General features: G+C 46.0%; 1 protein-coding gene across 2 annotated transcripts in view; it reads right to left on the reverse strand.

Moving 5' to 3' along the window:
• Positions 1-27,342, reverse strand: part of PLEC (plectin) — a 624,446-nt gene that overhangs the window by 452,696 nt on the left and 144,408 nt on the right. Inside the window, exon 1 of one of the 2 annotated variants that reach the window (XM_086966400.1) lies at positions 4,293-4,436. The exons of the other annotated variant lie outside the window; for it this stretch is intronic. Coding sequence (XP_086822526.1) covers positions 4,293-4,314 — 22 coding nt within the window. The 5' untranslated portion in view covers positions 4,315-4,436. Of the gene's footprint in view, positions 1-4,292; positions 4,437-27,342 lie in introns of those variants that run through there. 2 annotated transcript variants of the gene reach the window in all.

Consider the following 27,342-nt stretch of genomic DNA (forward strand, 5'->3'; position numbering starts at 1 on the left):
GATTTTATATAGCGCAGACTTTACCCGAAGGCGTCCGAGCGCTTTACACAAGCAACAGCAATAATACATGAGGAGAAAATTATAAGTGGACAAATTACAAAAGCAAACGTTAAGTTACATGAATCAAAAGTGACAATAGTGAGCAACCAAAATACATGAGGGAGCAATCGGTACATTACAGGAGGAAAAGTGATATGTGTGCAGGTTACAAAAGCGTACAAAATACAAGTAGAAGTGTAATACTACAATTAATGGCAGACACTCCAGCACAAGAACAAATGTTACAAAGGCAATGGTGGCACTTGTGCAAGTATCTAAAGCAAACAAAAGTGAGAGGTAGCAAACAGTGTGTTACAAGAGAAAAGTGACTTTTGCAAGTTACAAAAGGGTACCAAACACAGGTACGAGGGTAATACTACAGTAAATAGTAAGTACTCAAACTGCCAGAACACACTGGGAAGGCACTTCCCATGCACCAGCTTCACCTCAGCCTCCCCCCCCTGGCTACCTGGCTACCTTGGATGACCCAGAAAGCTGTGTTTTGTGCTCCCCTGCCAGGACATTTTCCAGAGGCCTGGAGGGCTGATTAATTTACTAATTGCAGGGGCCTTACCTCTGTTCATGTGCTCCTGAGCTGAAGGTCTGGGGAGGGCTAAGTAGGTTAGTAATAGCAGGGGCTTTGCTGCTTTTCAGGTGCTCCTGTGCTGGAGGGCTGGAATAATTTTGTGACAGAAAAGGGCCTTGCTATTTTTTTTAGTTGCTCAGTATGTAGCCCATTGGCACCTTTGCCCTGTGTCCTGTGCAAGAACAGTATCCTCCCACTTTCATTCCTTGTCTGTCCAAATAGTGTTTCATGAAAGGCCACGCCCCTTACATATGGGCCACGCCCCTTACATATGGGCCACGCCATTTGAATGTGGGCCACTTTTTTCGTCAGTGCCCGGGCCGAATTGTGATCCCAATCCGACCCTGCCGCACCCCTACATTCAATCAACTGCCCACATTGTGCATGCATCACAGTTCCCACACTTCTTTAATGCACTTCGACTACTGTGTGCGAGAAATGTGGGTGTACCTTATCTGTCCTATAAAGATCAAACAGTCTTATCAACTCCTGTTTTACAGAAGCCAAAATTTCAAACTGTGTCTCACACTAAATCACCATGAAGTACATGTGTGTGTACAATATACACACACACAAAAAGATATATATATATATATATATATAAGTATTGAACTCTGCTGAGAAGCGCCGTTACTCTCCCATTAAAAGTACTGAACTCGGCTGAGAAGCGCCAGTACTCTCCCATTAAAAGTACTGAACTCTGCTGAGAGAAGTGCTGGTACTCTCCCATTAAAAGTACTGAACTCTGCTGAGAGAAGTGCTGGTACTCTCCCATTAAAAGTACTGAACTCTGCTGAGAAGCGCCAGTACTCTCCCATTAAAAGTACTGAACTCTGCTGAGAGAAGTGCTGGTACTCTCCCATTAAAAGTACTGAACTCTGCTGAGAAGCGCCAGTACTCTCCCATTAAAAGTACTGAACTCTGCTGAGAGAAGTGCTGGTACTCTCCCATTAAAAGCACTGAACTCTGCTGAGAAGCGCCGGTACTCTCCCATTAAAAGTACTGAACTCTGCTGAGAAGCGCCAGTACTCTCCCATTAAAAGTACTTAACTCTGCTGAGAGAAGTGCTGGTACTCTCCTATTAAAAGTACTGAACTTTGCTGAGAAGCGCCGGTACTCTCTCATTAAAAGTACAGAACTCTGCCAAGTAGTGCTGGTACTCTCCTATTAAAGTATACAGCTTCTGGGAAGTGCTGGTACTCTCCCATTAAAAGTATAAAACTTCTGGGAAGTGCTGGTACTCTCCCAATAAAAGTATAAAACTTCTGGGAAGTGCGGGTACTCTCCCAATAAAAGTATAAAACTTTTGGGAAGTGCTGGTACTCTCCAATTAAAAGTACTGAACTTTGCTGAGAAGCGCTGGTACTCTCCTGTTAAAAGTACTGCACTCTGCTGAGAAGCGCCAGTACTCTCCCATTAAAAGTACATCACTCAGCTGAGAGAAGTGCTGGTACTCTCCCAATAAAAGTACTGAACTCTGCTGAGAAGCGCTGGTACTCTCCCATTAAAAGTACTGAACTCTGCTGAGAAGCACCAATACTCTCCCATTAAAAGTACTTAACTCTGCTGAGAGAAGTGCTGGTATTCTCCTATTAAAAGTACTGAACTTTGCTGAGAAGCGCTGGTACTCTCTCATTAAAAGTACATCACTCTGCTGAGTAGTGCTGGTACTCTCCTATTAAAGTATACAACTTCTGGGAAGTGCTGGTACTCTCCTATTAAAAGTATAAAACTTCTGGAAAGTGCTGGTACTCTCCCGTTAAAAGTATAAAACTTCTGGGAATTGCTGGTACTCTCCCAATAAAAGTATAAAACTTCTGGGAAGTGCTGGTACTCTCCCATTAAAAGTATAAAACTTCTGGGAAGTGCGGGTACTCTCCCATTAAAAGTACCGAACTCTGCTGAGAAGCACCGTTACTCTCCCATTAAAAGTACTGCACTCTGCTGAGAAGCGCCAGTATTCTCCCATTAAAAGTACTGCACTCTGCTGAGAGAAGTGCTGGTACTCTCCTATTAATAGTACTGAACTCTGCTGAGAAGCGCCAGTACTCTCCCATTAAAAGTACCGAACTCTGCTGAGAAGCACCGTTACTCTCCCATTAAAAGTACTGCACTCTGCTGAGAAGCGCCAGTATTCTCCCATTAAAAGTACTGCACTCTGCTGAGAGAAGTGCTGGTACTCTCCTATTAATAGTACGGAACTCTGCTGAGAAGCGCCAGTACTCTCCCATTAAAAGTACTGAGCTCTGCTGAGAGAAGTGCTGGTACTCTCCCATTAAAAGTACTGAACTCTGCTGAGAAGCGCCGGTACTCTCCCATTAAAAGTACTGAACTCTGCTGAGAGAAGTGCTGGTACTCTCCCATTAAAAGTACTGAACTCTGCTGAGAAGCGCCGGTACTCTCCCATTAAAAGTACTGAACTCTGCTGAGAAGCGCCAGTACTCTCCCATTAAAAGTACTGAACTCTGCTGAGAAGCGCCAGTACTCTCCCATTAAAAGTACTAAACTCTGCTGAAAGAAGTGCTGGTACTCTCCTATTAAAAGTACTGAACTTTGCTGAGAAGCGCCGGTACTCTCCCATTAAAAGTACTGCACTCTGCTGAGAAGCGCCAGTACTCTCCCATTAAAAGTACTTAACTCTGCTGAAAGAAGTGCTGGTACTCTCCTATTAAAAGTACTGAACTTTGCTGAGAAGCGCCGGTACTCTCTCATTAAAAGTACAGAACTCTGCTGAGTAGTGCTGGTACTCTCCTATTAAAGTATACAGCTTCTGGGAAGTGCTGGTACTCTCCCATTCAAAGTATAAAACTTCTGGGAAGTGCTGGTACTCTCCCATTCAAAGTATAAAACTTCTGGAAAGTGCTGGTACTCTCCCAATAAAAGTATAAAACTTTTGGGAATTGCTGGTACTCTCTCATTAAAAGTATAAAACTTTTGGGAATTGCTGGTACTCTCCCATTAAAAGTATAAAACTTCTGGGAAGTGCTGGTACTCTCCCATTAAAAGTATAAAACTTCTGGGAAGTGCGGGTACTCTCCCATTAAAAGTATAAAACTTCTGGGAAGTGCTGGTACTCTCCCATTAAAAGTATAAAACTTCTGGGAAGTGCGGGTACTCTCCCATTAAAAGTATAAAACTTCTGGGAAGTGCTGGTACTCTCCCATTAAAAGTATAAAACTTCTGGGAAGTGCGGGTACTCTCCCATTAAAAGTATAAAACTGCTGGGAAGTGCTGGTACTCTCCCATTAAAAGTTTGTAACAGCTGCTGAGAAGCTCCGGTACGATCCCATTAAAACGATCCAACTCTGAACAACAAGTGCAGGTAGAGAGAAGTGCCCGGCAGGACGTTTTAATGCACTGGGGACGCCAATCAACGCCAATACTGACGTCCCAAGCACCACTGCCCATTTCAAGTTATGTACACACACTCATACCTGCACTCTTTTCTGGTGATGCAAACACACACACACACACATATAAACAGGCGCAGCCACGGGTCACTTGTTCAGCTCGTGCAAAGACTCGCAGGGTGGTGCAGTCGGGCACACTCGGATTCGTTGGGACACGCACACATTCACTTAAGTGCCAACACACGCAACGGCGCGCGCCCCGCCCTTCTTGTGGCGTCCCTGCGCGCATGCCGATGCCACCTGTGGCACGACCCTACCTTTGACGTAGTGCAGCAGCATGCTTGTGGTTCCACGGCCGTGCCCGCTGCTGGTCCCAGGCTCTGCCACGCTTCACGCTCCTCCGGTGTGCAGAGCGCACGCACTGTGCCCGGCGAGCAGCTGGCGCTCCTCCGGCTGGTCAGAAAGAGGGCCGGCGCGATCCCACAATGCACCGGGACACCTTCCAGCAGGTGAGGAGACTCCTGGCAAGGAGGGGCTGGACGGAGGGGTGGGCGAGCAGCGGCCACAGCGCCTCCACCCTCAGCATCTGCCAGCAGGAGGCGCTGCAAGGCCACTGGCACCGGGACACTGACTGAGGGCACCGCAGGGCGACTGGCACCGGGGATCTTCCAGCTTGAGGCGCTTAAAAATGATTACACACTGAACCTACCAGGAGGGGGCACTGCAAATCATGGACAGTGGTTTGCCACCAGGATCCCTGCGGTGCCATGGGAGACACGCCTCTGCTCTGCCTGTGCGGGGCACTGCGCGAGAGTGGGCAGGCGCAGAGCCTCGCGGGCAGCAGAGGGCACTGCATCGCTGGCGGAAAGGGCACTGTAAAATGGTAGACCCAGGGGGCACAGCAGTGCACTGGAACAATGGCGGGGTGGACAGAGAACAGACCGGCTTGCGGCGTCACTGCAAGGCTGTGGGTAAACTGGCGAGGGTGGCGCTGCAAGGTAAAGGGCATCTAACGAGCAGGGCCACATCCAAGGACCATGGGCCCTCACACAGCTATAGGCACTGCAGGAGGCACTGTACAGGGCACTGCAGGAGACACTACACCCTCATGGCCTCGGAAACAGGGAGAGACCGTGCAACATCAAACCACTCCACTTTCATTTTTCAATCCAAATAACAAACTCGCATGCCACCGCTCAAATTAATTTCATATTCCGCTATACTAATTCACCACTAATCCGGTTTGGATTCCAGAGTAGCGTGCTACCAACCGAAAAAAGCTTCAACACCTCATCAGGGGTAGCAAGCGCTATGTAAATGCAGCCCCTTCTCTCTTCTATCCCTCCACGAACCTTTTTCAATCCAAATAACAGACTAACATGTCCACCACTCAGATCAAATACATTTCATATTTCACTATACCAATTCACAAAGAACTCTTTTTTTCGGTTCCAGAGTAGCGTGCTACTTGCCGACAAGTGCTTCAACACCTCATCAGGGGTAGCAAGCACTATAATAAAATACAGACCTTTCCCTCTTCTATCTCCCCACTATTCCTTTGTATACCAGATAACAGACTAACATACCCACAGGTCAAATTACTTTCATATTTCACAATACTAATTCATCACTAATGCTTTTTTCGGTTCTGGAGTAGCGTGCTACTCGCCCAAAAACGCGCTTTGATACCTCGTATGCGCTATATGAATGCAATTAAAATTACAAAGGCCACCTGCAAGGGGCAGGCACTGCAATAGCGCCAACCCTGCATGCCCAGGAGGCACCGGAAGCCTGCAAGGTAAGTGATACTGAGCAAGCAGGAGGCCCTGCTAGTAACCCTGGGCGAAGTACTACGCTACCCTCGCGTAGTTTGCGAAGTTTACGCTACTTCGCACTACGTGAATTGCATGTAGCACAGTGCAAACACGCGTAGCAGTCATTTTTTGCTTGCCCGCAGTTCTCAACGTCAAGTTGGCGACTGTGAGCAAGCAAAATGACATCCCAGCGAGACTTTTCCTCATTCGCGATCAACAACATCAAGTTGCTGATCGCGAGCGTTTAAAATAAACCTCCCGGCGAGATTCTCAACGCGGGGAGGTCAGGTTTCTCATTGCGAGTGGTCCCGTATGCTAGCGACCGCTCGCAATGCGAAACTACCAGTCCGCATTGAGAAAGCTGCAGCTCGAGTAGAAATCTACTTGAGCGGCAGAAAACGGCCACTTGCACTGTGCAAGATGCGGTTTGCAATGATTGCACACTGCGGACAAGTATACGGCACTGTGCAATCATCGCGAACAGCATTTCCTACCGCACTACGCAGTTCCCGTAGTGCTACGCGTAGCTTGCGAAGTGCACTTTGCTTACCTACGCGCAGCACTACTACGTGAACTACGCCCATGGTACCTGCAGGACTCATCAAACCAAGGAACGTACTGTGCGACAGGGTACCCACAGGCAGCAAAGGGGTGGTGCAGGGTGAGATCACGAGCCCTCTACCAGCAGAGGGGCACTGCAAGACATGTGGCCCCCTGGCGCGTTCTCTCTTCACCCAGCCAGCATGACACTAGGAATCCTGCCCCTTACCCCCAACCAGCAAGCGGCACTGATAGAGCTGTGGCTCCTGTAAACCAGTGGGGGCACTCCGAGATCTCTGGGCCCCTGCCAGCAAAGATGGCTTCCTTTCTTGCCCCAGCCAGAGGGGGCACTGAGGAACCTTACCCCATCCCCTTCGGCTAGCAAACAGCAGTGCAAGGCATGGGGTTCCTCTAAACCAGCAGGAGACACTAAGTTCGGATCCCTCAACCAGCGAGCCAGCAGAGGGCACTGTAAGTTCAGACCCTCAACCAGAGAGCCTGCAGGGGGCACTGTAAGTTCAGACCCTCAACCAGCGAGCCAGCAGGGGGCACTGTAAGTTCAGACCCTCAACCAGCAAGCCAGCAAGGGGCACTGTAAGTTCAGACCCTCAACCAGGGAGCCAGCAGGGGGCACTGTAAGTTCAGACCCTCAACCAGCAAGGGGGCACTGTAAGTTCACCCTCAACCAGCGAGCCAGCAAGGGGCACTAAGTTCAGACCCTCAACCAGCGAGCCAGCAGGGGGCACTGTAAGTTCAGACTCTCAACCAGCGAGCCAGCAGGGGGCACTGTAAGTTCAGACTCTCAACCAGCGAGCCAGCAGTGGGCATTTTAAGTTCAGACCCTAAACCAGCGAGCTTGCAAGGGGCACTGTAAGTTCAGACCCTCAACCAGCGAGCCTGCAGGGGGCACTGTAAGTTCAGACCCTCAACCAGCGAGCCTGCAAGGGTCACTAAATTCAGACCCTCGACCAGCGAGCCTGCAGGGGGCACTGTAAGTTCAGACCCTCAACCAGTGAGCCAGCAGGGGGCACTAAGTTCAGACCCTCAATCAGCGAGCCAGCAAGGGGCACTGCAACACCTGAGGTCCCAGGCCGAGTTCTTTCTTCCCCCAGCCAGCAGGGGCACTGATAATCCTGCCCTTCTTCCCTCGACCAGCAAGCAGCAGTGACACTGCTGTTGTGCTTCTAAACCAGCGGGGGGCGCTGCATGACATCAGGCCCTCTGCCAGCAAAGGGCATCGAATCGATGCAGCTGCTTCTCCCCCACGCAGCGGGGACACTGCAAGTTCCGAGGCCCCCTGCATCAGGTAATGCCACTGCCAGAACAGTGGTCCTAATCCAGCAGGGGTCAATGCAGCATCAACGATCCTCGGGGCTTTAAGTGGGCCGGGTTTCTCCGGGTCTCAGATCCGCCTGCAATTATAACCTAATCGATACTGGAGCCTCAGAGGGCCTAGAGTCACGTCTTAACCTTACAGGCTGCCAATCTGGTCAATTTCAGAGAAATTACGTAAAAACCGTGAAGAGAATTTAAGGTAAGCAAAGTAGGGCTGGTTTACATTTCAGAAGATGTACTTACTTTAGTGATCCGAAGAGTGTTCGCTTGATCCGGGTTGCTGTGGTTCTGTTTTTCCCGCAGCAGCATATATTGGAGTCTTCCTCTGGGTGTGTGTGAGTGAGTTTGTGAGAGGGTGTTTATAATGGGCTACACTGGAGACCACGGAGTTGAGGCTGGAGACACTACGAGGTTCACACAGTGACTACAAAAAGGTGTTGAGAATACATGCCCATCCAATCCTTGGCCTCTCTGCAGAGCGCGCAGAGCAATGATGACATGTCAATTTTAATAGTGATTCTATGATAACTGTATGAAAGGAGTACACGGCTGTTGAAGAACTGACAGGGTGAAAGGGGACAACAGTGCAGTGCTCTCAGGTGAGTTGGTGCTGAAGTGATGGAGATGGAAGGGAGTACATGCAAGAGAGTGAAATGAGGGAACCGATGAGTGCAGCAAGAGGATTTCAGACACATGGTAGGAGGAAAAGGGCATAAGTGTCCGGCAGAAAGTCTGCAGGGCACAGTGAAAGGGCAGGACAGATTTGTGAGAGGGACACTCGAAGACCCCCTTCCCCACTCCCCCCATAGACTACAGTCATGTCCAACTCAAAAGTCTCAGATTTTCTGAATTGAAACATTTGTAATTCTAGTTATTCAGGACAACATCATTATTAGTACCCATTTGTTGAATCCTGCTAACAAGCAGTGGAAAAGTCAATATGTTTGGTTTGTTGTATATGTACATCTGCTGGTGTTGAGTGGTGGGGGGCACATGATTCTAGGTAACATGGTTTTAAGCCACGCCCTTAATTCTATACTATGAGCCTAAGGATTCCTAGTTATGCTTCTTAGACCAGCCCCTTTTAGAGACTCCAGAACCCCCACTTGTTTCATCCCACATAAATAGGGTGACCAGGCGCCCTATCTCCTGGCCCGGATCCCATCTCCACAGGTGAGGGATGACAGTGCCAGGCTGAGGGGCCAGTTAACACGAGCGAAACTAACCAAACGATTCACCCGTGAAGGGCGCCAGGAAGGGCTGCGACTACACGGGGTACGGAGAGCGAACAGGGACCAAACGCGACCAAAGCACCGCCGCCCCTCTCTCGGGAGGGACCAGGGGGTGAGAAGAGAGGGGGTCTAAAAAACCAGAAAACGAGACCATGGCAATCTGTGTAGACACCACCCCGGCTGCCAGAACTACGGAGACCATGGAGGGACAATAGGCATGGCATCACTAGGCAGGTAGATAGCCCTCCTTTGGAGGGCGTGGCCTGCTGCCTCAGTTTTAATAAGAGCGTATGTATAGCTAGCTGCCAGTGCGCCTGAAGTGTTAGGAACAGTTGTATTTATTTGAGGTGTGAATCCTCCCCAGAACATTATCAGCAGGCTTAAAAACTATTTTCTTTATTTAAACTGTGAGGGGGGAGGAGGGAGTTAGTGGGGGGCCAGTAGGTAGAAGTGCCTCAGGGCGTGCTCTAGACTACGCCCTGCCTATTCCAAGGCCCGACCCTCTGTGGACACTGACATTTTTAGGTCTCACCTAAGACGCTGTTGCTCTGTACAGATATTGTTTACAACAAGGGCCTTGGAGCCCGCCCATTGCTCATCATTCATTGGCTTCATTGTCACTCTTATTTGCTGCCTTCTAATTGGCCAGCGCATGCCGGCTTCACTTCCTCTTCTTTCGTGTAGACCACGGACCAACTACTGATTGCTGTATCTTGATTAGCATCCTACCGCTGCTCACTCTGTGATTGAGGTACTGTTTTCTTTGTTCTTCCTGTGCTGCTTCATTCTGCTTTCCGAGTGGTGCTTCTTCCCTCCTGCCCTCCCGTTGTCTGTGTTGTTTTCTCCCCCTTCCACCCCTGTCCTTCCTGAAGCTTCTACCCCACGCCCTGCTGTCTGTGTTGCTTTTCCCCCTCCCACTCCTCATTGTCCATGTTGCTTGTTCCCCTCTCGACCATTGTCAGTCTTGCTTTTTCCCCTCCCTCCCAGACCTCCTGTTTGTGTAGCTTTATCCACTCCCACCCAGTTGCCCATCATTCTTTTTCCCCTCCTACCTGCACCCTCCTGTTGCTTCTTCCCTTCCACCCTCATCCTTGTGTTGCGCCCCCACCCATCATACGAAAAACAAGGTCTATGAGCCAGCCAGCACTGGCCGCATCATATCGCTTTTTAATACTTTGCCGCTGTCCATTCCCTCCCACTCTCCCTCCTGTTGTTCATTTTCCTGTTCCCTACCACCCTCCCTCCCGCTGTAAGGGTTGCCTGTTTTCCCACTGTCCGTGTTGCACACCATCACAAGACAAACAAGCATTAGAAATGTAATAGGTGTCGCATTTTTTTTGAGTTAGAGCCAACGCACAGCTCAACAGCTACCAGACTGAAATTGCCACTTTGCAGGTGCCGAGCAGAGCATTGCTCAGTGAAACAGCCTGAAAGTCTAAAATGATGTTGATAGCCTACAAAATAAAAAGGCAGATCAGGATGACTAGGAGGAACAGCGGATGTATTGGGATGACCAATGCAAGCAAGCATTGAGTGAAATCGCCTGGGCGTGACCCAAAGCATGCAAAGGCGGGAGACTCAGACCCAATGCACCAATAAAACCCCAATATTTCTAAATGGCACAACGACGAACAAATGGCAATTCATGGGAATGCCAAAAGAGGAGATAGGTCTTGCAGACAGCGCGTGCGTGCTGCCTATGCTCAACCTAAAAAGTGATATGACGTGGCCAGTTCTGAGTGCTGGTGGAACGCTGTTCCAGATCAAGTGCATGAGGTTGTTATTCTGAGTGCTGAGGAACACTGTTCCAGATTCACCTCATTCTTGATTCAAGTACATGAGGTGGTTGTTCTGAGTGTGGGTGGAACTCTGTACCAGATTTACCCCTTTCTTGATGCAAGGGGATTGGGTTGTTGTTCTGGATGCAGGGGGAATGCTGTTCCAGATTCAACCCTTTCTTGATGCAATTACATGAGGTTGTTATTCTGTGTGTAGATAGAACTCTGTTCCAGATTCACCCCTTTCTTGATGCAAGTACATGAGGTTGTTCTGAGTGCTGGGGGGAACTCTGTTTTAGCCCTTACTTGATGCAAGTGCCTGAGGTTGTTGTTCTGGATTCCGAGGAACGCTGTTCCAGATTCACCCTTTTCTTGAAACACGTGTAGGAGTGTGTTTTTCTGAGTGCAAGGGGATGCTGTTTCCGATTCTCGGTGCTAAAACAAAGAAGGATTTGCTGAAACTTTTTGGGTTTTCGAATTCTGGTTCTTTAGTGTACGTTTCTAATTGTTTCTGGAATTTCTGCTTGTACTGAGAATATTTAATTTCTTGGTTATGGTTTAGGGCTTTGAAGGTTAAGCAAGCCGTTCTTAGAATGCACCATTTGTCAATCAGAAGGATCCTGTTCTGCAGTTTGGAGACTCTTCAAAATCTCTATACCGTGGTTCAGTTTGGTGGAACACAATGGGCTACTTCCATCGTACCAAAGGTTAGTACCGTGGACACCTCCTTGTCGCTGGATCTAGTGGCTCAATGGACTAATGTACCCACTTTAAGGATCTATGTTTGGCTTCGTGGTCACAGGTTCAAAGACCTGCACGTTTACTCATCCTTTCATCTTTCTAACTTCAATAAAACGAACAACATTGAGTTGGGTATCATTAAACAAGTGTTATTCACCACCAAGTAGTGAGCATGCACTTTGCAACACAGGTAGGTTTGAACAATGTCAGTATCAAGCCCCAAAACACGTTAATTATATTGCAAATTTAGTGCTCAAAGTGTGTCTTTTTAGATGGATCCATAAATACTGATGAAAAATATGGATTTTCAGGACTGCCTTTCTTGGCCATTTCCTGCCTCTTTTAAAGTCTCATCCAAGAAACTTCCCCAGCTTGGATGCTTTCTACGCTGCACGTGCATACCTTGCTCGGGAAAGAAACTGGATCTCTGTTGTGTTTTTTACAGGTTAGACTGACCCAGTGAATATCTGATTTTTTGGGATTCGAACCTGCTACTGTCTAACTTCGCATGGATTTGAAGTCGAGAAATTTTCGTATTTACAGGATTTTAACCTGTAGCTGTCTGCTTTAGCCTGGATTTACATTTGCATCCCTGCGATTCAGGATCATCATGCATGTGAATTTGAAACACAAATGTCTGTTTTTCCAATATTTTACGTTTTTACCTGCATTTAACCATTCTACTCAGATTTTGACAGACCTGGACCCAGAATCAAACTTACATCTTTTTGTTTTATTCAAGAAAAATAGCCACTTGCTCATCATACAAGTGTAGAGTCACACTTCCCTGGCGTTACAAAAACCAATATTTATTTCTTGAAAAACGGTAACAATCCTGTTTTTACTAGGTTCGATTCATCAAATGCCAGATTGCATCTTAACTCGAACCCATTGGCTGGTGGTTTTGCTTGGAGATGGACCATTTACGGTCTGATTTTACCAGACTGACCCCGCAACTGCTGGGCTTTGCTTGGATTTGTATTTGTTTGTCAGTGATTCCGCCTGAATTTAAACCCTTATCTGCTTGTCCTTACCTGAGTGTGTAATAGATACTGTGCGATTTTACCTTGTTTTGTACAAATGGATGATCTGTTTCTGTTTGAGCGGGTGTATATTGGTATTTATCAAATGAAAAATTACTTATATAGCACTTTATTGCCCTAGGCGGGTGTCTTGGCCCTATTTATATTGTGCAACCCAAGCTGGTAACAGATGTTAGCAGACATATACGAGTGTGCAAACAAGTCTGGAACTACATCTGTGTATTAAATGCCACACCATTCCAGTCGCATTTCAGTTGTTTACATTTTTATAGCAGGAACAGCCAGTGATCTGCCCAGAATTGCACAATTTTCCGGCAAGTGCTTGGGCTGGGATTCAAACTCCTGACCCGGGTTCCCAAGTCCCCTTTCTCCCTGAAGGTACCAGCAACAGTAGTATTGTAGCTGGATTTGAACCGGCGACTGCCTTGTTTCACTTGCATTCCAACAAGTTCTATTTGATTTTACCTGGACTTGAACCAGAGGCCGCCTAGCTTTGCTTGGTTGTTTACTTGCGCCTGTCCAATTTAACCTGCACTTGAACCAGTAGGATCAGCTTTTCCCTGGAATGAAACCATTGGCTGTACGATTGTCCTTAGATTTAAAACATTGACTGTCTGGTTTGTCTATGCTTTGAATAGATGGAGGTATAAGTATTGCAAAATTTGAACCGATGGATGGATATCTGATTTGCCTTTGATTTGAACTGATTGTGGTGTGATTTTTCTTAGATCTGAACCAAAGGATGTCTGAATTGTCTTTGATTTGAACTGATGGCTGTACGATTTTTTATATTAGATTTGAACCAATGGAGGTCAGAATTGTCTTTGATTTGAACTGATGGATGTTTGATTTTTCTTAGATCTGAACCAATTGATTCTGGTTTGTCCTGGATTTGAACCGATGACTGTACAATTGTTCTTCGATTTGAATCACTGGCTGTCTGGATTGTCTTTGATTTGGACCTTTGACTATCAGATTTTGGCAAGATTAAAACTTCATAATGCATTGAATGGAACCCACAAACAACGCTTTAGACTAGGTTTCAACCTTCGAACTTCCAATGCACTCTGATTTGAACTTTTGACAGATGTTTTCCTGGGATTTGAAAAATGGCACAGACTGATTCTGGTTGGATTTGAGGTGAAACTTCAGAGGTTTGTTGTTGCTAGAGTTGAACCTTTGACAGCCTTACCTGGCATGGATTTTAACTTTCAGACACCTAAGTTTCCTTGAATTTGATTGATGGTGCCTGGATGTCATTCATCAACTGTCTGTTTGCTCTTGAATTTCAGAACCGTCACCTGTGTGATTATGCACATATTTTATCCCCTGGAAGCGGAGTCAAACTTGGCATGTGAACCGTGTGCCGGTTGATTTCCATGGGGTCTGAACCTTTGACTCGGATTTATTTGGCTTTTTGAACTTTTTTTCTGTGTGTTTTATTTGTCTTGATTTTGAACCTTTCACAGTGTGATTTTACCTGGATTCAAAACATTTTCTTCATAAATTTGAAATTGCCAACTGGGTAATTATGCATAGATTCAAACTTTTGACAGTCTAATTTACCTGGATTTGAAAGCTTTGGCTTTCAGATTCTTCCAAGATTTAAATTTGGATTAGACCAAATAAAAATATGATTTTGAACCCAGTCTTCGATTTACTATAAGTAGACTTAATCCTTCAGCTGTCGGATTTCCCTTCAATTTTAATCTCCAAATGCTTAATTATATTTTGATCCTATCCTCAGACTGGCTTTTAATGCATGGGCTTGAACGTTTGACTAGCTGTTTTTTTTTATAATTGATTTGATATTTTGAGTGGCTGCTTTTATTCTAGGCCACGGGTACTCCTAGTACGGCCCGCGGGCCGGTGGCGGCCCGGCAAGCCTTCCCTGGCCGCCCGCTGATCTTCCAGACATCGTACCCGTGTTGTATTTTAAAAAAAAGGAAATCGTGTCTTCAAACACTGCTGGTTGCTGCAGCGCGAGTCTAAGAGACTCTGCTGCTCTGCGGGGGCCGGCCGCCGGGTGATTTCAATGATAGTGGAGCTGCAGGGGCCTAAGAAGAGGTTAAGTACAGCAAGGCCTCATTAACATACAAATGGTCTTTCTGAAGACCTGTGAAGTGCTCGGGTGGGGCTGTGTATGCCAGGTGGCTGTCTAAGCTCAAACTGACACACGCAAGGTGAGGTGAAGAGGGTGACCGAGGGAGGTAGTGGGACTTCCCACGTGGCATAAACTAAAGGCACACTTTGCATTTCTAAAGACGTTTTACATCGGGTATTCCAACAGAGGAAGCAAAATCATTTTTAGAAAGAAGATTCCAAGAGCACTAGGGGTGTCATGGCCCGTTGTACTAATTCAGTCTTAACTTCCACGTGTTATATTATTCGAGAAACCTTAAAATGAGACGTGTTTGACAGAATCATTGATTATGTTTATATATTTTTTTTAAAATGTATGATTGTTTGCCTGCGGTCTCAGAGAAGTACAGCGTCAACACTGGTAAATAAAAACTGTGCAGGAACATGCTGGCCATCATTGTACTGGCATATGATGATGAGTGTGTGCGTTTATGATGAGGCTGGACGTGTCAGCATTCGCAGGTGTGTGTATGGATATGTTTGTGGGTGTATGAAAGTGGTTGTCTGAAGGGTGGGAGTGGGCATATACTTGTGGCTAGTAGCACATAATGGAACCTGAGAGGAAGACAGAGAGAGGGGGAGAGACAGACAGAGGGAGACAGAGAGTGAGAGGGAAGGAGTGAGACAGTCAGAGTGAGTGAGACAGAGAGGGAGTGAGTGAGACAGAGAGGGAGAGAGAGGGAGTGAGACAGTCAGAGTGAGACAGAAGGAGAGAGAGGGAGTGAGACAGTCAGAGTGAGTGAGACAGAGGGAGACAGGGAGAGAGGGAGGGAGAGAGCTAGAGAGAGGGAGGACAGAGAGAGTGATAGAGCGAGATAGAGATAAAGAAAGAGAGAGAGAGAGAGAGAGAGAGAGAGAGAGAAATGTGTGTATGCAGGGTCTGGTGGCTCAGTGGACGAAGGCGTCCGCTGCAGGGACCTGTGATCAACCTCATGGTCACAGTTTGTTGCTCTAGCCCCGCCCCCTCCCCCACTGACCCCGCCCCCACTGGTGCGGCCCTCGGACACAAACCACACTGTAAATTTGGCCCCTGAGAGAAAGTTTGTGAGTATCCATGTTCTAGGCTAATCTTGTGAATATTTGAGTTTGACAGAATGTTCACATAAAACTCGATTACTTTGAGGGAAAAACAGGCAGCTAATGAATGAAAATTCCTATCAATTTGGCACTGTACCTTTCTTATTTCGACATAACTTAAACTTCAACTATCTTGATATTTCTGGGACCAAACCAATTGGCTGTCTCATTTTGTTAAAAAAAATACCTTTTTGACTGCGTAATTTTGTCTGAGTTAGAAACTTCAACACGGTTTAGAAAGTTTGATTGTCTGATTTTCTGTGGGTTTGATTTTCTGTGGGTTTAAACGTACATCTGTTTTTTTTCGTTTTTTTCTTCTGTAGGTGAATTCATGACTTTCTTAGAACTAGAACCAAATCCTTTTTTTTTTAAGGATGCCCACCTTTGTCCGATTTTTCATGGGGTTTAAACTGACCACTGGTTATATTTTATTTAATATGAACTTGCATTTTAGGTGTCCCTAATATGCAGGGATGTGCTGTTATGTTATGATAAAGTGCGGGTATCCTGGCGCTGAGCAGGCGTGTGCACCCAGTTTTTTATGGTAGGTTGGTCAAGTGAAAAGCCAGGCCTTCAGCTTCTTGCAGAATTAAAGCGAGTGGAGGTGGGTCTGATGTAGCGCGAGCGGTCCTTCCATGCTCTAGGAGCATTGTAAGAGGACGCCCATCCTCCTGATCTGGTTCTGCGTAGGTGCTGTGTGTGGGACAGTTTTACCAAAGGACTTAGCACCAGCCTTCCAAACACTCCAGATTACCATATCGAATTGAGGAATTGGGAGACAGTGGCCCTAACTGTAAGTGAACCCAGAAAGGCCCAGAGATGTTTACCGCATCCGGCATATGCCATTGCCTTGGGGATGAGCGGTTTACTGGGTGTGTTGATTAAACATTCGTTCACCAAATTTTTCTACTTGAAAGTGAGGCATAATAAGCAGAATCAGTTGCTAAAGCACTGAATTCTGTATGTTCTGCCTTTTTCTGTTTTTTTTTTCCATCACAGGCTTGACCTGCCAAAATCTGTCTGGAGAAAGCAGCATATTCCAATCTCTGTACAAACGCCTGTTTGCAGAGGTATCGGAATTTAATCCGTACCTCAACCAAGACCTCTGTGCGTTGCCTAAAATCACACGATGGGTCAAGATCGGGAGCCAGGATTAGTTGTTCAGCTTGAGGATATGATAATCCCCAATTTGGCGCTCTATTACGTCACACTCAAAAACTCTTCACTTCCCCCATCAGGTCTTATTTTAGGGGTTTCTGCCTGGTGCTCTAGCTCTTAGGAGGCACCCTCCCCACCCACACGTCAGTGGTGTAAAGAAACTTGAGGGGGTTCCCCCGCAAAGTACATGTAGGGGGCTGTCCATGCACCAGACCCAGTCAGAAGCTCTCAGGCCAAGGGCCTGCCGCCCGTGCACAGTGCCGGAGACGAATCTAATTCACGTCCTCTGTATTCCCTCAAGGAGGTTGTTTCACTATAGGAAATTCTGTTCTCCATGCCTATAGAAGTGCCTTCCAAGTGTGTTCTTGTGTTTTGAGTGACTGCCACGTATTGCAGTATTATACCTCGACTTGCATCTTGTATGCTTATGTAATACTCACAGTTGTCACTTTTTCCTCTTGTAACGTACGTTTGCTACCTCTTCTTCGATCTTGTTTGCTTTGGTTACATGCACAATTGTCACTTCCGCCTCATGTAATGTAAAGTTTGCTTTTGTAACATGCCCACTTGTAATTTTCCCCTCATGTAACGTTATTGTTCCTATTGTGAAGCGCTCGGACACCTTCGGGTAAAGTCTGCGCTATATAAAAACACCTCAAATATAATAAATAAATAAATAAATAAATAAATAAAATAAAATAAAGGAGGCCCTCTGGAGCTCAGGGTCCCACCCCCGCACCACAGGGGCTATTGTTACGCCACTGCCCCTCGTTGCTAGGCCACACCTCATTCCCCGGTCTCCAGCTCTTAGCAGTGAAATATGCCTCTGCAGCCTTGGCAGGCAGCTCGCCGCGCTGCACCGTCAGCAGCAGCCGGTAAAGCGGCAGCGGGGTCATTAATGAAGCAACGAGAGGCGGCGGCGAGGACCAGGAGCTGAGATCACCGTCTGTCTGCGGGAGCCGAGGCTGCAAGGGCGGGGACGCACCCGCCCTTCTGATGAGCAGCTGCTTAACACATACTGGAGGCGTCACATATACCAGGCGCGCAACACCCATTGGGCTGAAAGGGCTTTAGCCCCAAGGGCAGGTTCAGTGGGCTGGGCCAGGACTCCGTCTCTAGGCCAAACAAGTCTTAACCCCTTCGATGCTGATGACGGCCCCCAGCCGTCATGCACTACGGTGGGCGTGTGCTGATGACGGCGGGGGCCGTCATAAATCCACCCACTTCAAAAAACGCCGCACAGGCGCAGAATCACGGCCGCGCCCAAGTGGTTAAAGTGTTCATTTGTCCTCCTAAAGGCATTTACAGAATTTAAAAGCCCCTGATTGACTTTTTAAATGCTTTCTGTGGCAGCTGCAGCCTTGCTTTTCTGTGAACTCCTCTGACCCCTCCCTACCCCCGCCCGAATGCTTCAGTGCCGGTCAGTGAAGTGCAAAAGGACTACAGTGCCTGTCTACATTTGCAATTTTTCCCTCCTTTCACTCAACTTGTATATATAACTCCAACCACTAGTATATGTAGTATACCTTTGTACTCACTACCATTCCTATGTGATTTTAGAGTTTATCTGTTTGTATCTATTCCTTGAGTGACTTTACAACTTGTACCTTTAACATTTTTTCCTCCTTTTGCACCACTTGTACATTTGCAATTTTTTCCTGTTTATATCTCTTATGTAACTCATGTAATCCAAAGTCCTTATGTAACGCAACTGGTTCTTTTGTAAAGCACTCCGACACCTTCGGGTAATGTTCGCGCTCTATAAAATAGCATTTAATAAAATAAACACTGGTAGGACACAGTGGTTGACTGTGTGAAACTATACAAGTGGTTGACGGCTTTTCGATCCCTTATGGCGTATAATGGGATCATCATCAGGACTGTTGTAATCACATGCCTGAATTTTACTTCTGCCTAGGAGTAAGGATCACGGGTCCCCATAATATGTTTAATGCACTTTAACCGCTATTGTTCTGGCACAAAGTCTAACCTAGTGGTTAGAGTAGCTAAGCTTAGGAATGACTCCTCTTTGTGAGCCCGATTCACAAAGCGACTTTCGATCGTTAAGTTACGAGTGCGGAGTTTGCACACGCGGGCGGAGTCTTGGCACTTGTGCCGGAATGTCCGCACTGAGCATTGCAGTGCAGACATTCAACCCAGAGTACGGAGACCCCTAACTCACAGCTTTACAAGTCGAAAGTCCCTTTGTGAATTGGGCCCTAAAATGCTAACCCGAACTTTAAAATGTATTTGGTTTTCTTATGGTTATGCAAGGCACGAGTGCCCAACTTACACCCAGGGAAGCTAGATGAATGTCAGAAATCCAGGCTAGCCTCTTCTCAGTAAATTACTTCCCTTTAGATTCATTGTAGGTGAAGGTGTCTGATATATCACGAACATGAGGCGTTGATGAAGCCTTTCTGGACTCAGTCTGGTCACCCCGGTGCCAGGACCTTCTAGTTTTATCCTAGTGCTTCCTTTTGACTGGTTTACTATTGTGTTTTAATATTATAGCTACTTAACATGCCACAGAGTTAATGTCCGCTATACAATCGTTTTTTTCCGATCTGAAAATATACTGCTATAATTTTATTGAAACGAAAGATATAGCTCAAGAAAGTCTTATGCAAATCTCTTTCTTTACCACAACACAATTTAGCAAATATTTCATTCCCATTTTTTGCACTCTGAATAAAAGTAACAGTCTGCTATTGGGGCAAGATCACAGGCCATGGCCTACACGAAGATTGGCACAAAAATTGATCACGGCTTGTTCTCGCTCAACAGCTCAAATACTTGGATTTCTTGCATGCTTTATGAAGCATTAGGGTATGCACTTCCCACCCACCCCTTTCTGGCAAAGGTTTGCGACGTTCCTAGGTTTAAGTTTACAAACATTTCCTGCATCTGGTTGTTTCAGCAGAGATTCTTAATCTAAGCAGTACAATTCCGTCGAATAGAAAAGTAATTGCTTGTAAGTTGATGTAGACATTTTGTCTGTAGCTGCCTTTTGTGGCAGCTGTTTCAGCACAATGCACAGGAGAGAAGACTGCTGACGTTTCTGCTACGAATATTTATTTATTTAGGAGTATTATTGTGATGCTTCGTGAGTCCTTTCGGTTACTTCGGAGCTTTAAAAGAGGGAGAATAAAGCACAGCCGCCAGGAGAGGAAGTATGCGTGGGCTCAGGAAGGGTGAGTGCCCCCAGCTGGAGTTATGAGGCCGCAGTCGGTGGTTGGCCATTAATAGAGGCGGATTCGCTCAGTCGTGAAACGTTTCCTGAAACACGTGACTGGGTTCAGACCTGAAAGAGGGGCTAAGAGCATTCCACCGGCTTGGGCCTTGTGCTCAGATCTGCTTCCATGCTTCTCTATTGCAATCAGAGATAAAGGGGCCTTCCCGTGACGGGTGACAACAAGCATTTGCAATGCAATTGGTCTCGCAATTATGAGAGTTTGAGCTATTGGAAATGACAATGCCTTTTATTTATGTGTTGTTTTTAACCCCTTGGCTGCTGGGGTAATTTTCCTGCTGTGCTGGGGGGCGGGGGGTGCGCACAGCGCCCCGGTGCTCATGACGAGCTCAGCTCGTCATGGCCACACCCGTTTCAATAGAACGTTCAGCACAGCAGGGGAATTATCCCAGCGTGCAAGCGTTCTAATGGCCATGACGAGCTCAGCTCGTCATGAGCACCGGAGCACTGTAGCTCATGACGATCTGAGCTCGTCATGAGCATGCAAGGGGTTAAATCAGGTAAATAAACGGGATTGTCATTTACAATGCCAATAGTTTAAACTCTCGCAAATGCAAGACCTACTGCATTGCAAATGCGTTCGGCGCCCGTGCTATATACATTTTTAAAAAGCATTAGCAGAGAGCATGTCCTGACAAAGCCATTTGAGAAAGTAATGCTCGGAGGCCATAATTAAAGCCTACAGAGTGACAGCACTTGTAACAGGGGGTGTCAACATGGGAGGCTACACTATGAGACAAGGCGGTACTAAGGAGGAACTACTAAGCCTATTGGCCAATGAACAGCCACAGTTTACAGTGGGCAAAGCACAAGTCAATGAAAAATATGGGAAGAGTGGGCGGAGCATCAAGCCCCTACCTGAATACAGCATGACTCGCAGAGGAGCGCATGCGCTGCCCAGGCTCGAACTAAAAAAGGTCTCAGAACCCAAGCCGCCATCATAAAAGAAAGGAACATTCTAGAATGTCTATGGATCGTGATGCAAAACTAGGTAAAGAGACCTGCCTGACCCCTTAAAAAAGAAGACTATGTCGGACTTTGACATTATGACAATAAATCCTTGCAAAAGTCATTTTTTAAGCAGACGTGGCAAAGTGAAACTTTTTGCGAAGTTAGCCAAGTTGCCAAGATTCCACAGACATTTTTGAAAGTTGCTGAAAACAACTTTCTGCACCCCCAAAATAACCAGAATGGTTTAACTTTTATCTTTAAAATGTGGCTTAAAACACGATTTACAAAACAATAGCCGCAGTCCCTTGGATCAGCTTTGTTGTCATTGGGCGTCATCGCAGAGCCGCAGGCCTAAGCAGCTTCCTGTTTCAAGCATCCTTTAGACGGGGCTCTATCGGGCAGGGTGAGCAGGGGGATTAGGTTGCAACATGCCCTGATTTCATTGTTGACAGAAAAAAGAAAAAATGACATTCGATCTGAATTGCAATTACAAAACAAGCATTGGCAATGCCAATAAGTCTGGCTTCAAAGGAATGCTGTATGGTGATATTGATAATTTCAAACACTAAATGACATCCAGAGAAGAAAATACATTCAAAACTGGGAAATGCTACTTAATAGCTATTTATTCATCTCAATTGAGAAAATACAACTTATGAGTCATTTCAATCAAAATATTACGGATGCATATAAAAAACTTAGACACAGCAAATTTAGAATTTGTTTTGTAAATTCCGTGTTGAATAGAAAGCAGTCCCCTTTACTCCCCACACTGGTATACTTGCCCTTCCAGATTGTGAGGAGTTTTTTGTATGAATGTGTGTATGTGAGTTGAATGACTGTGATATGTCCGAGTACTGAAGGTGTGTTTGTAATTCTATTGTGCTGTGTCTAAGTTTTTTATATGCATCCGTAATATTTTGATTGAAATGACTCATAAGTTGTATTTTCTCAATTGAGCTGAATAAATAGCTATTAAGTAGCATTTCCCAGTTTTGAATTTATTTTCTTCTCTGGATGTCATTTTGTGTTTGAAATTATCACATCAGTTTTGGCATCTCCTTTTGTTATTGTGTTTCATGTGCTCAGCCTTACTGATTAGAGCCAGCTCGTTGTTGTTTCTAGTATGGTGATATTGAGCATTAAAAGTAAATTAGCATGGGAATAGATGCGTATTTGTGTGGAAGCAAAGAACTGTATAATAATATTAGTGTAGGTTAACAGACCAGGAGACAGTTGCTCTGCCGAGCCAGGCCTAAATAGCCATGTAGGTTAATGACTGCCAAACACCCATCTATGCTGCTACCAGAGAAAAACAAACATACATTATCTAAGACATTTCAATAGCATTCCAACCTCATGTGTACACCCCTGAAAGTTCAAGTTTAGGCAGCTGGATACATAGAAGGATCACAGCTGCATGGACAGTAAGTGCTTTTTTGTGTACGAAGCACACAACTTCTGCCCAATCAAAATATGTACTCCTGGCTCCCAACATGTGGGCGGGGACAAGACCCCTCTCCAGTGATGGTCTGTAAAGCCAGACCATACAAACGGACATCCCCGTTAAAAAGTGACTGTAATTCGACAGGGAAGCAATGTGATGTGTCTGAAATGCAGCGACTGTCATTTGCATGGCCATATTTTCCAAAATAATAGGCCTCATGGTTTGATAATTGACTCTTTTTTCTGCACAAAGTGCTTGCTGATGTCTAGCACTTTAAATAAAGTGTTGCATTTAGCCAACTCAATGAAGAGCACATTGAATCACTCAACACTAAAGTAGAAATATTTCACTTTTACACACTACCCTTGGAAGAACGTGATAAAATAAAGGGTAGTTAATGCATTTTTTATTTTTTAAACTGATATGATCATTTAGTATGTTAACAAATCTCATCTATAAAGCCATGTATCGTAACATGCAGTTGCGGCTCTTTCAGGTAAGCGCGGTGTGGCGGTCGGGTGAAAGCCGACAGATGACTGACTGAATACAGATAATAAATCAATAAATCCTATTCCCTCGGCGGTCGGCCTCCCGCCCCCCAATCCCGCCCTGCCCCACCGCGCTGACCTGCAGGATCCATGACTGTTTACATGGGAAGCCTTCCTCAGATCAGGAGGCAGGGCGCCCCCTAGGGGTATTGCAACTGCACAACAGAATTGCAAGAAGGTGAAACAGAGGGTGTCGGCCACTAGTTCACAGAAAACAAGCATTAGAAATGCAATAGGTCTCGCAGCATTAGAGTTAGTGCTTTTAGAATTGTTAATAGTTTTTTTGTTGTAAATCTTTTGCATTTTTTTTTTTTTTAGGCAATGCAAAAGAATTACAAATCAAAAAAGCAATAAGCAAATGTAAAAGCTTTAACTAAAAATCCTGCGAGACCTATAGCACTGTGTGAGGGTCACATTATCTGCTTCATCTGCAGATTTAAATAAACCCATTCTAATTCATATGGATCAAAAGATAGCACGAAGAGTGCACATGAAATACAACTCAACTCCTGTCACTGCAGAATTTGGCTGCTAAACTTTCTCTTGCTGACTACTGAAGCCAGGTATTGAAAACAAGGACCATTCATAACAAGCGTGGGCAGGGGGCACAAACATTGCCAACAGTAAGAGATTCTCCCGTCGGCCTGCAAGGACGCTCCCAGGGCCACATGCACTACAAATAAGGAAGAAAAAAAAATGACATGCGCACGCCCCTCCCCCAGAAAAGCAAACACTATCGGCAGACGTCCCAGCCATGACCTCATTAGAAAGAATTGCGCCCGAGGTGGGGGCCGCGGGCGCTTACCCTCATCCCATGCCACAGCTCTGCTCGGTTCTGTTCCAATCGGTTAATTTTGTAGGAAATAAACCGAAATTATTATTATTATTATTATTTTTTAGAAAAGTCATAGCACAAGAGTAAATATGAGTGAGCATTATGGTGCTGCGAAAAAAAAGTGCAGGGCCTCCGTATTTAATCTGAAACGTGTAAAAGCTACCAGCCAGCGCTAAAGTGCGTTATTGACATGCACATTTCACTCTAGCCTTGGCCACCTGAAATAGGCTACGTTAAAACACAAACACCGATCACTACTTTTAAACTGAATTACGGAATTAACATGGATGTTATTTGTATATACACGTTTTGCGGGTTTCAGCTAAACAGGCAGCTTGAAACGTCAATGCAAATGAAGACCAACAGCATACATACATTTTAGTGCGAGATTTATTGTCCACGCTAATTCTATTTAAATATACTGATCCTTAATGGAAATAGTACAACGCTTAACACGAACCAACAGAGCGAGTAACATTCCGGTGTATATGGCATTTTTAATGCAAATATACGACAGCTTAAAAATATCACAGAGCACACACGCGTGCATTTATCACATTAGAAATTGTGGTTTGTTGTCGTCCGGTAGCGGCAGGCAGACAGGGGAGGAGAGGAGGAGGGGGGAGGAGAGTAGGGGAGGCACGGCGGGAGGAGAGGAGGAGGGGGGAGGAGAGTAGGGGAGGCACGGCCTAGCGGCCGTGCACGTGAGTGGGATGTGTGTGGGTGCAAGCGTGGGCAGGGGGCACAAACATTGCCAACAGTAAGAGATTCTGCCGTCGGCCTGCAAGGACGCTCCCAGGGCCACATGCATCTGGGTGGAACGAAGGCCGGAGCAGTGATATGCCGTCAAAGTTGGCTAGGCGTGAGTGACACGTTCCAAAAGGTTCAATGGAGGTGAATCATGAAATATAATTTCAGGGGCACGTACTTACTCAAGGTAGAATAATTGCCTCCACGGAGAAACGGTATAGACGGAGGGTCAGTAGTGATCAGGAAGAAAACGTCCTAGGAACATAAAAAGGGGTCGAACGTCTAAGACACATACAATAACTTAATGGAGGCGGCATAAACAAAGGCTGCAGAGTTACGGGTGGGCAAGGACTCCAACTTACTTAGAAAACAAGACGGACGGACGGAAGACAGGGGAGGGGGGAGGAGAAATGCGACACGGAGGGAAGGGGAGGGGGCGGAGAGGGGAGAGGTGCGACACGGAAGAGAGGGGAGGGGGAGGAGAAATGCGACACGGCGACATGCACATTTCACTCTAGCCTTGGCCACCTGAAATAGGCTACGTTAAAACACAAACACCGATCACTACTTTTAAACTGAATTACGGAATTAACATGGATGTTATTTGTATATACACGTTTTGCGGGTTTCAGCTAAACAGGCAGCTTGAAACGTCAATGCAAATGAAGACCAACAGCATACATACATTTTAGTGCGAGATTTATTGTCCACGCTAATTCTATTTAAATATACTGATCCTTAATGGAAATAGTACAACGCTTAACACGAACCAACAGAGCGAGTAACATTCCGGTGTATATGGCATTTTTAATGCAAATATACGACAGCTTAAAAATATCACAGAGCACACACGCGTGCATTTATCACATTAGAAATTGTGGTTTGTTGTCGTCCGGTAGCGGCAGGCAGACAGGGGAGGAGAGGAGGAGGGGGGAGGAGAGTAGGGGAGGCACGGCGGGAGGAGAGGAGGAGGGGGGAGGAGAGTAGGGGAGGCACGGCCTAGCGGCCGTGCACGTGAGTGGGATGTGTGTGGGTGCAAGCGTGGGCAGGGGGCACAAACATTGCCAACAGTAAGAGATTCTGCCGTCGGCCTGCAAGGACGCTCCCAGGGCCACATGCATCTGGGTGGAACGAAGGCCGGAGCAGTGATATGCCGTCAAAGTTGGCTAGGCGTGAGTGACACGTTCCAAAAGGTTCAATGGAGGTGAATCATGAAATATAATTTCAGGGGCACGTACTTACTCAAGGTAGAATAATTGCCTCCACGGAGAAACGGTATAGACGGAGGGTCAGTAGTGATCAGGAAGAAAACGTCCTAGGAACATAAAAAGGGGTCGAACGTCTAAGACACATACAATAACTTAATGGAGGCGGCATAAACAAAGGCTGCAGAGTTACGGGTGGGCAAGGACTCCAACTTACTTAGAAAACAAGACGGACGGACGGAAGACAGGGGAGGGGGGAGGAGAAATGCGACACGGAGGGAAGGGGAGGGGGCGGAGAGGGGAGAGGTGCGACACGGAAGAGAGGGGAGGGGGAGGAGAAATGCGACACGGCGGGAGGGGGCGGAGCGGGTAAACAAAGAAGGACGTGCTCGCGCACGCGCTTTTAAGGTCAATGCGCATGCGCATAAGCTCAATGCGCATGCGCATTGACCTTAAAAGTCACGGGCACTGCAAGGAATCGCCACGATTCCTTGCAGTTAGATAAAGAGTGGATGAGCCCCTATAGTCTCGCTTGCTCGATGCGCATGCGCATCGACAGGCGAGACCTAAAAACATGACAAAAAGACAATCCAGCTATCTCCTGCTCACCACTAACTCATGCCTGCTGAAAACTAAAGGAGCCAAAAAAGTTTTGATTCAAAGGGGCCATCCAATGAAGGGGAAAGAACAAGAAAAAAATATTTGTCCTGAATCTTTACCAGTCACGAACAATGGCCGTTCTAGAACGTTCCTTTGTTTGATGAGGTCAGCTAGGGTTTGGGTTTTGAGATACTGTGAGATTATTCCTTGGATGGCCCCCTCGAAACAGCTATAGAAACCCACCTCCGAAGCCTTTGCTATGCGGCAACGCATCAGGGCTCTAGATAAGGATTTTAAATTGAGAATTGTTTTTTACTCTGCGCTTTTAAAAGTCAGGAGTACAACGATTTTTATCACCTTTAAACAGATAATTAAACAAAACGCATATTTTAAACTATTAGCATTTATTTTATGTTTGTAAGACTTTCATTATAGCTGAGGCTTCAGATAAATGTCAAGATGTTTATACCCGTTGACCACTTCATGTCAGGCAACAGAAACAACAGTGCGCCTTCTTGTGGCACGTTATTACGACAAAGTTATGTGTACCTCATGCATGCAAGCACTATATAAATAACAGTACATTATACTACCTGTTAACTTTTTATTTTTAGGTCTGCCTTAGAGACAGCTTTACTTGTCTCACCAGTGTAATTCTTTTAATGTATACGATATATATATATATATATATATATATATATATATATATATATATATATATATATATATATATATATATATATATATATATATATATATATATATATATATATATAGGGACTTCTGGTCAAAGGGCTTTATGCATTTGTCTGAGACATTGTCATTCACATTTGCTTCTGCCCGCTTGCAGCGTACTGCACGGGCCCCCCTAAATATAATGGCTTCGCCTACATTGAGTGAATGCACAAAACTCGGACT

This window comes from Lissotriton vulgaris, chromosome 4_1 (genome assembly GCF_964263255.1).
Source record: "Lissotriton vulgaris chromosome 4_1, aLisVul1.2, whole genome shotgun sequence".
NCBI classification, from domain to species: domain Eukaryota; kingdom Metazoa; phylum Chordata; class Amphibia; order Caudata; family Salamandridae; genus Lissotriton; species Lissotriton vulgaris.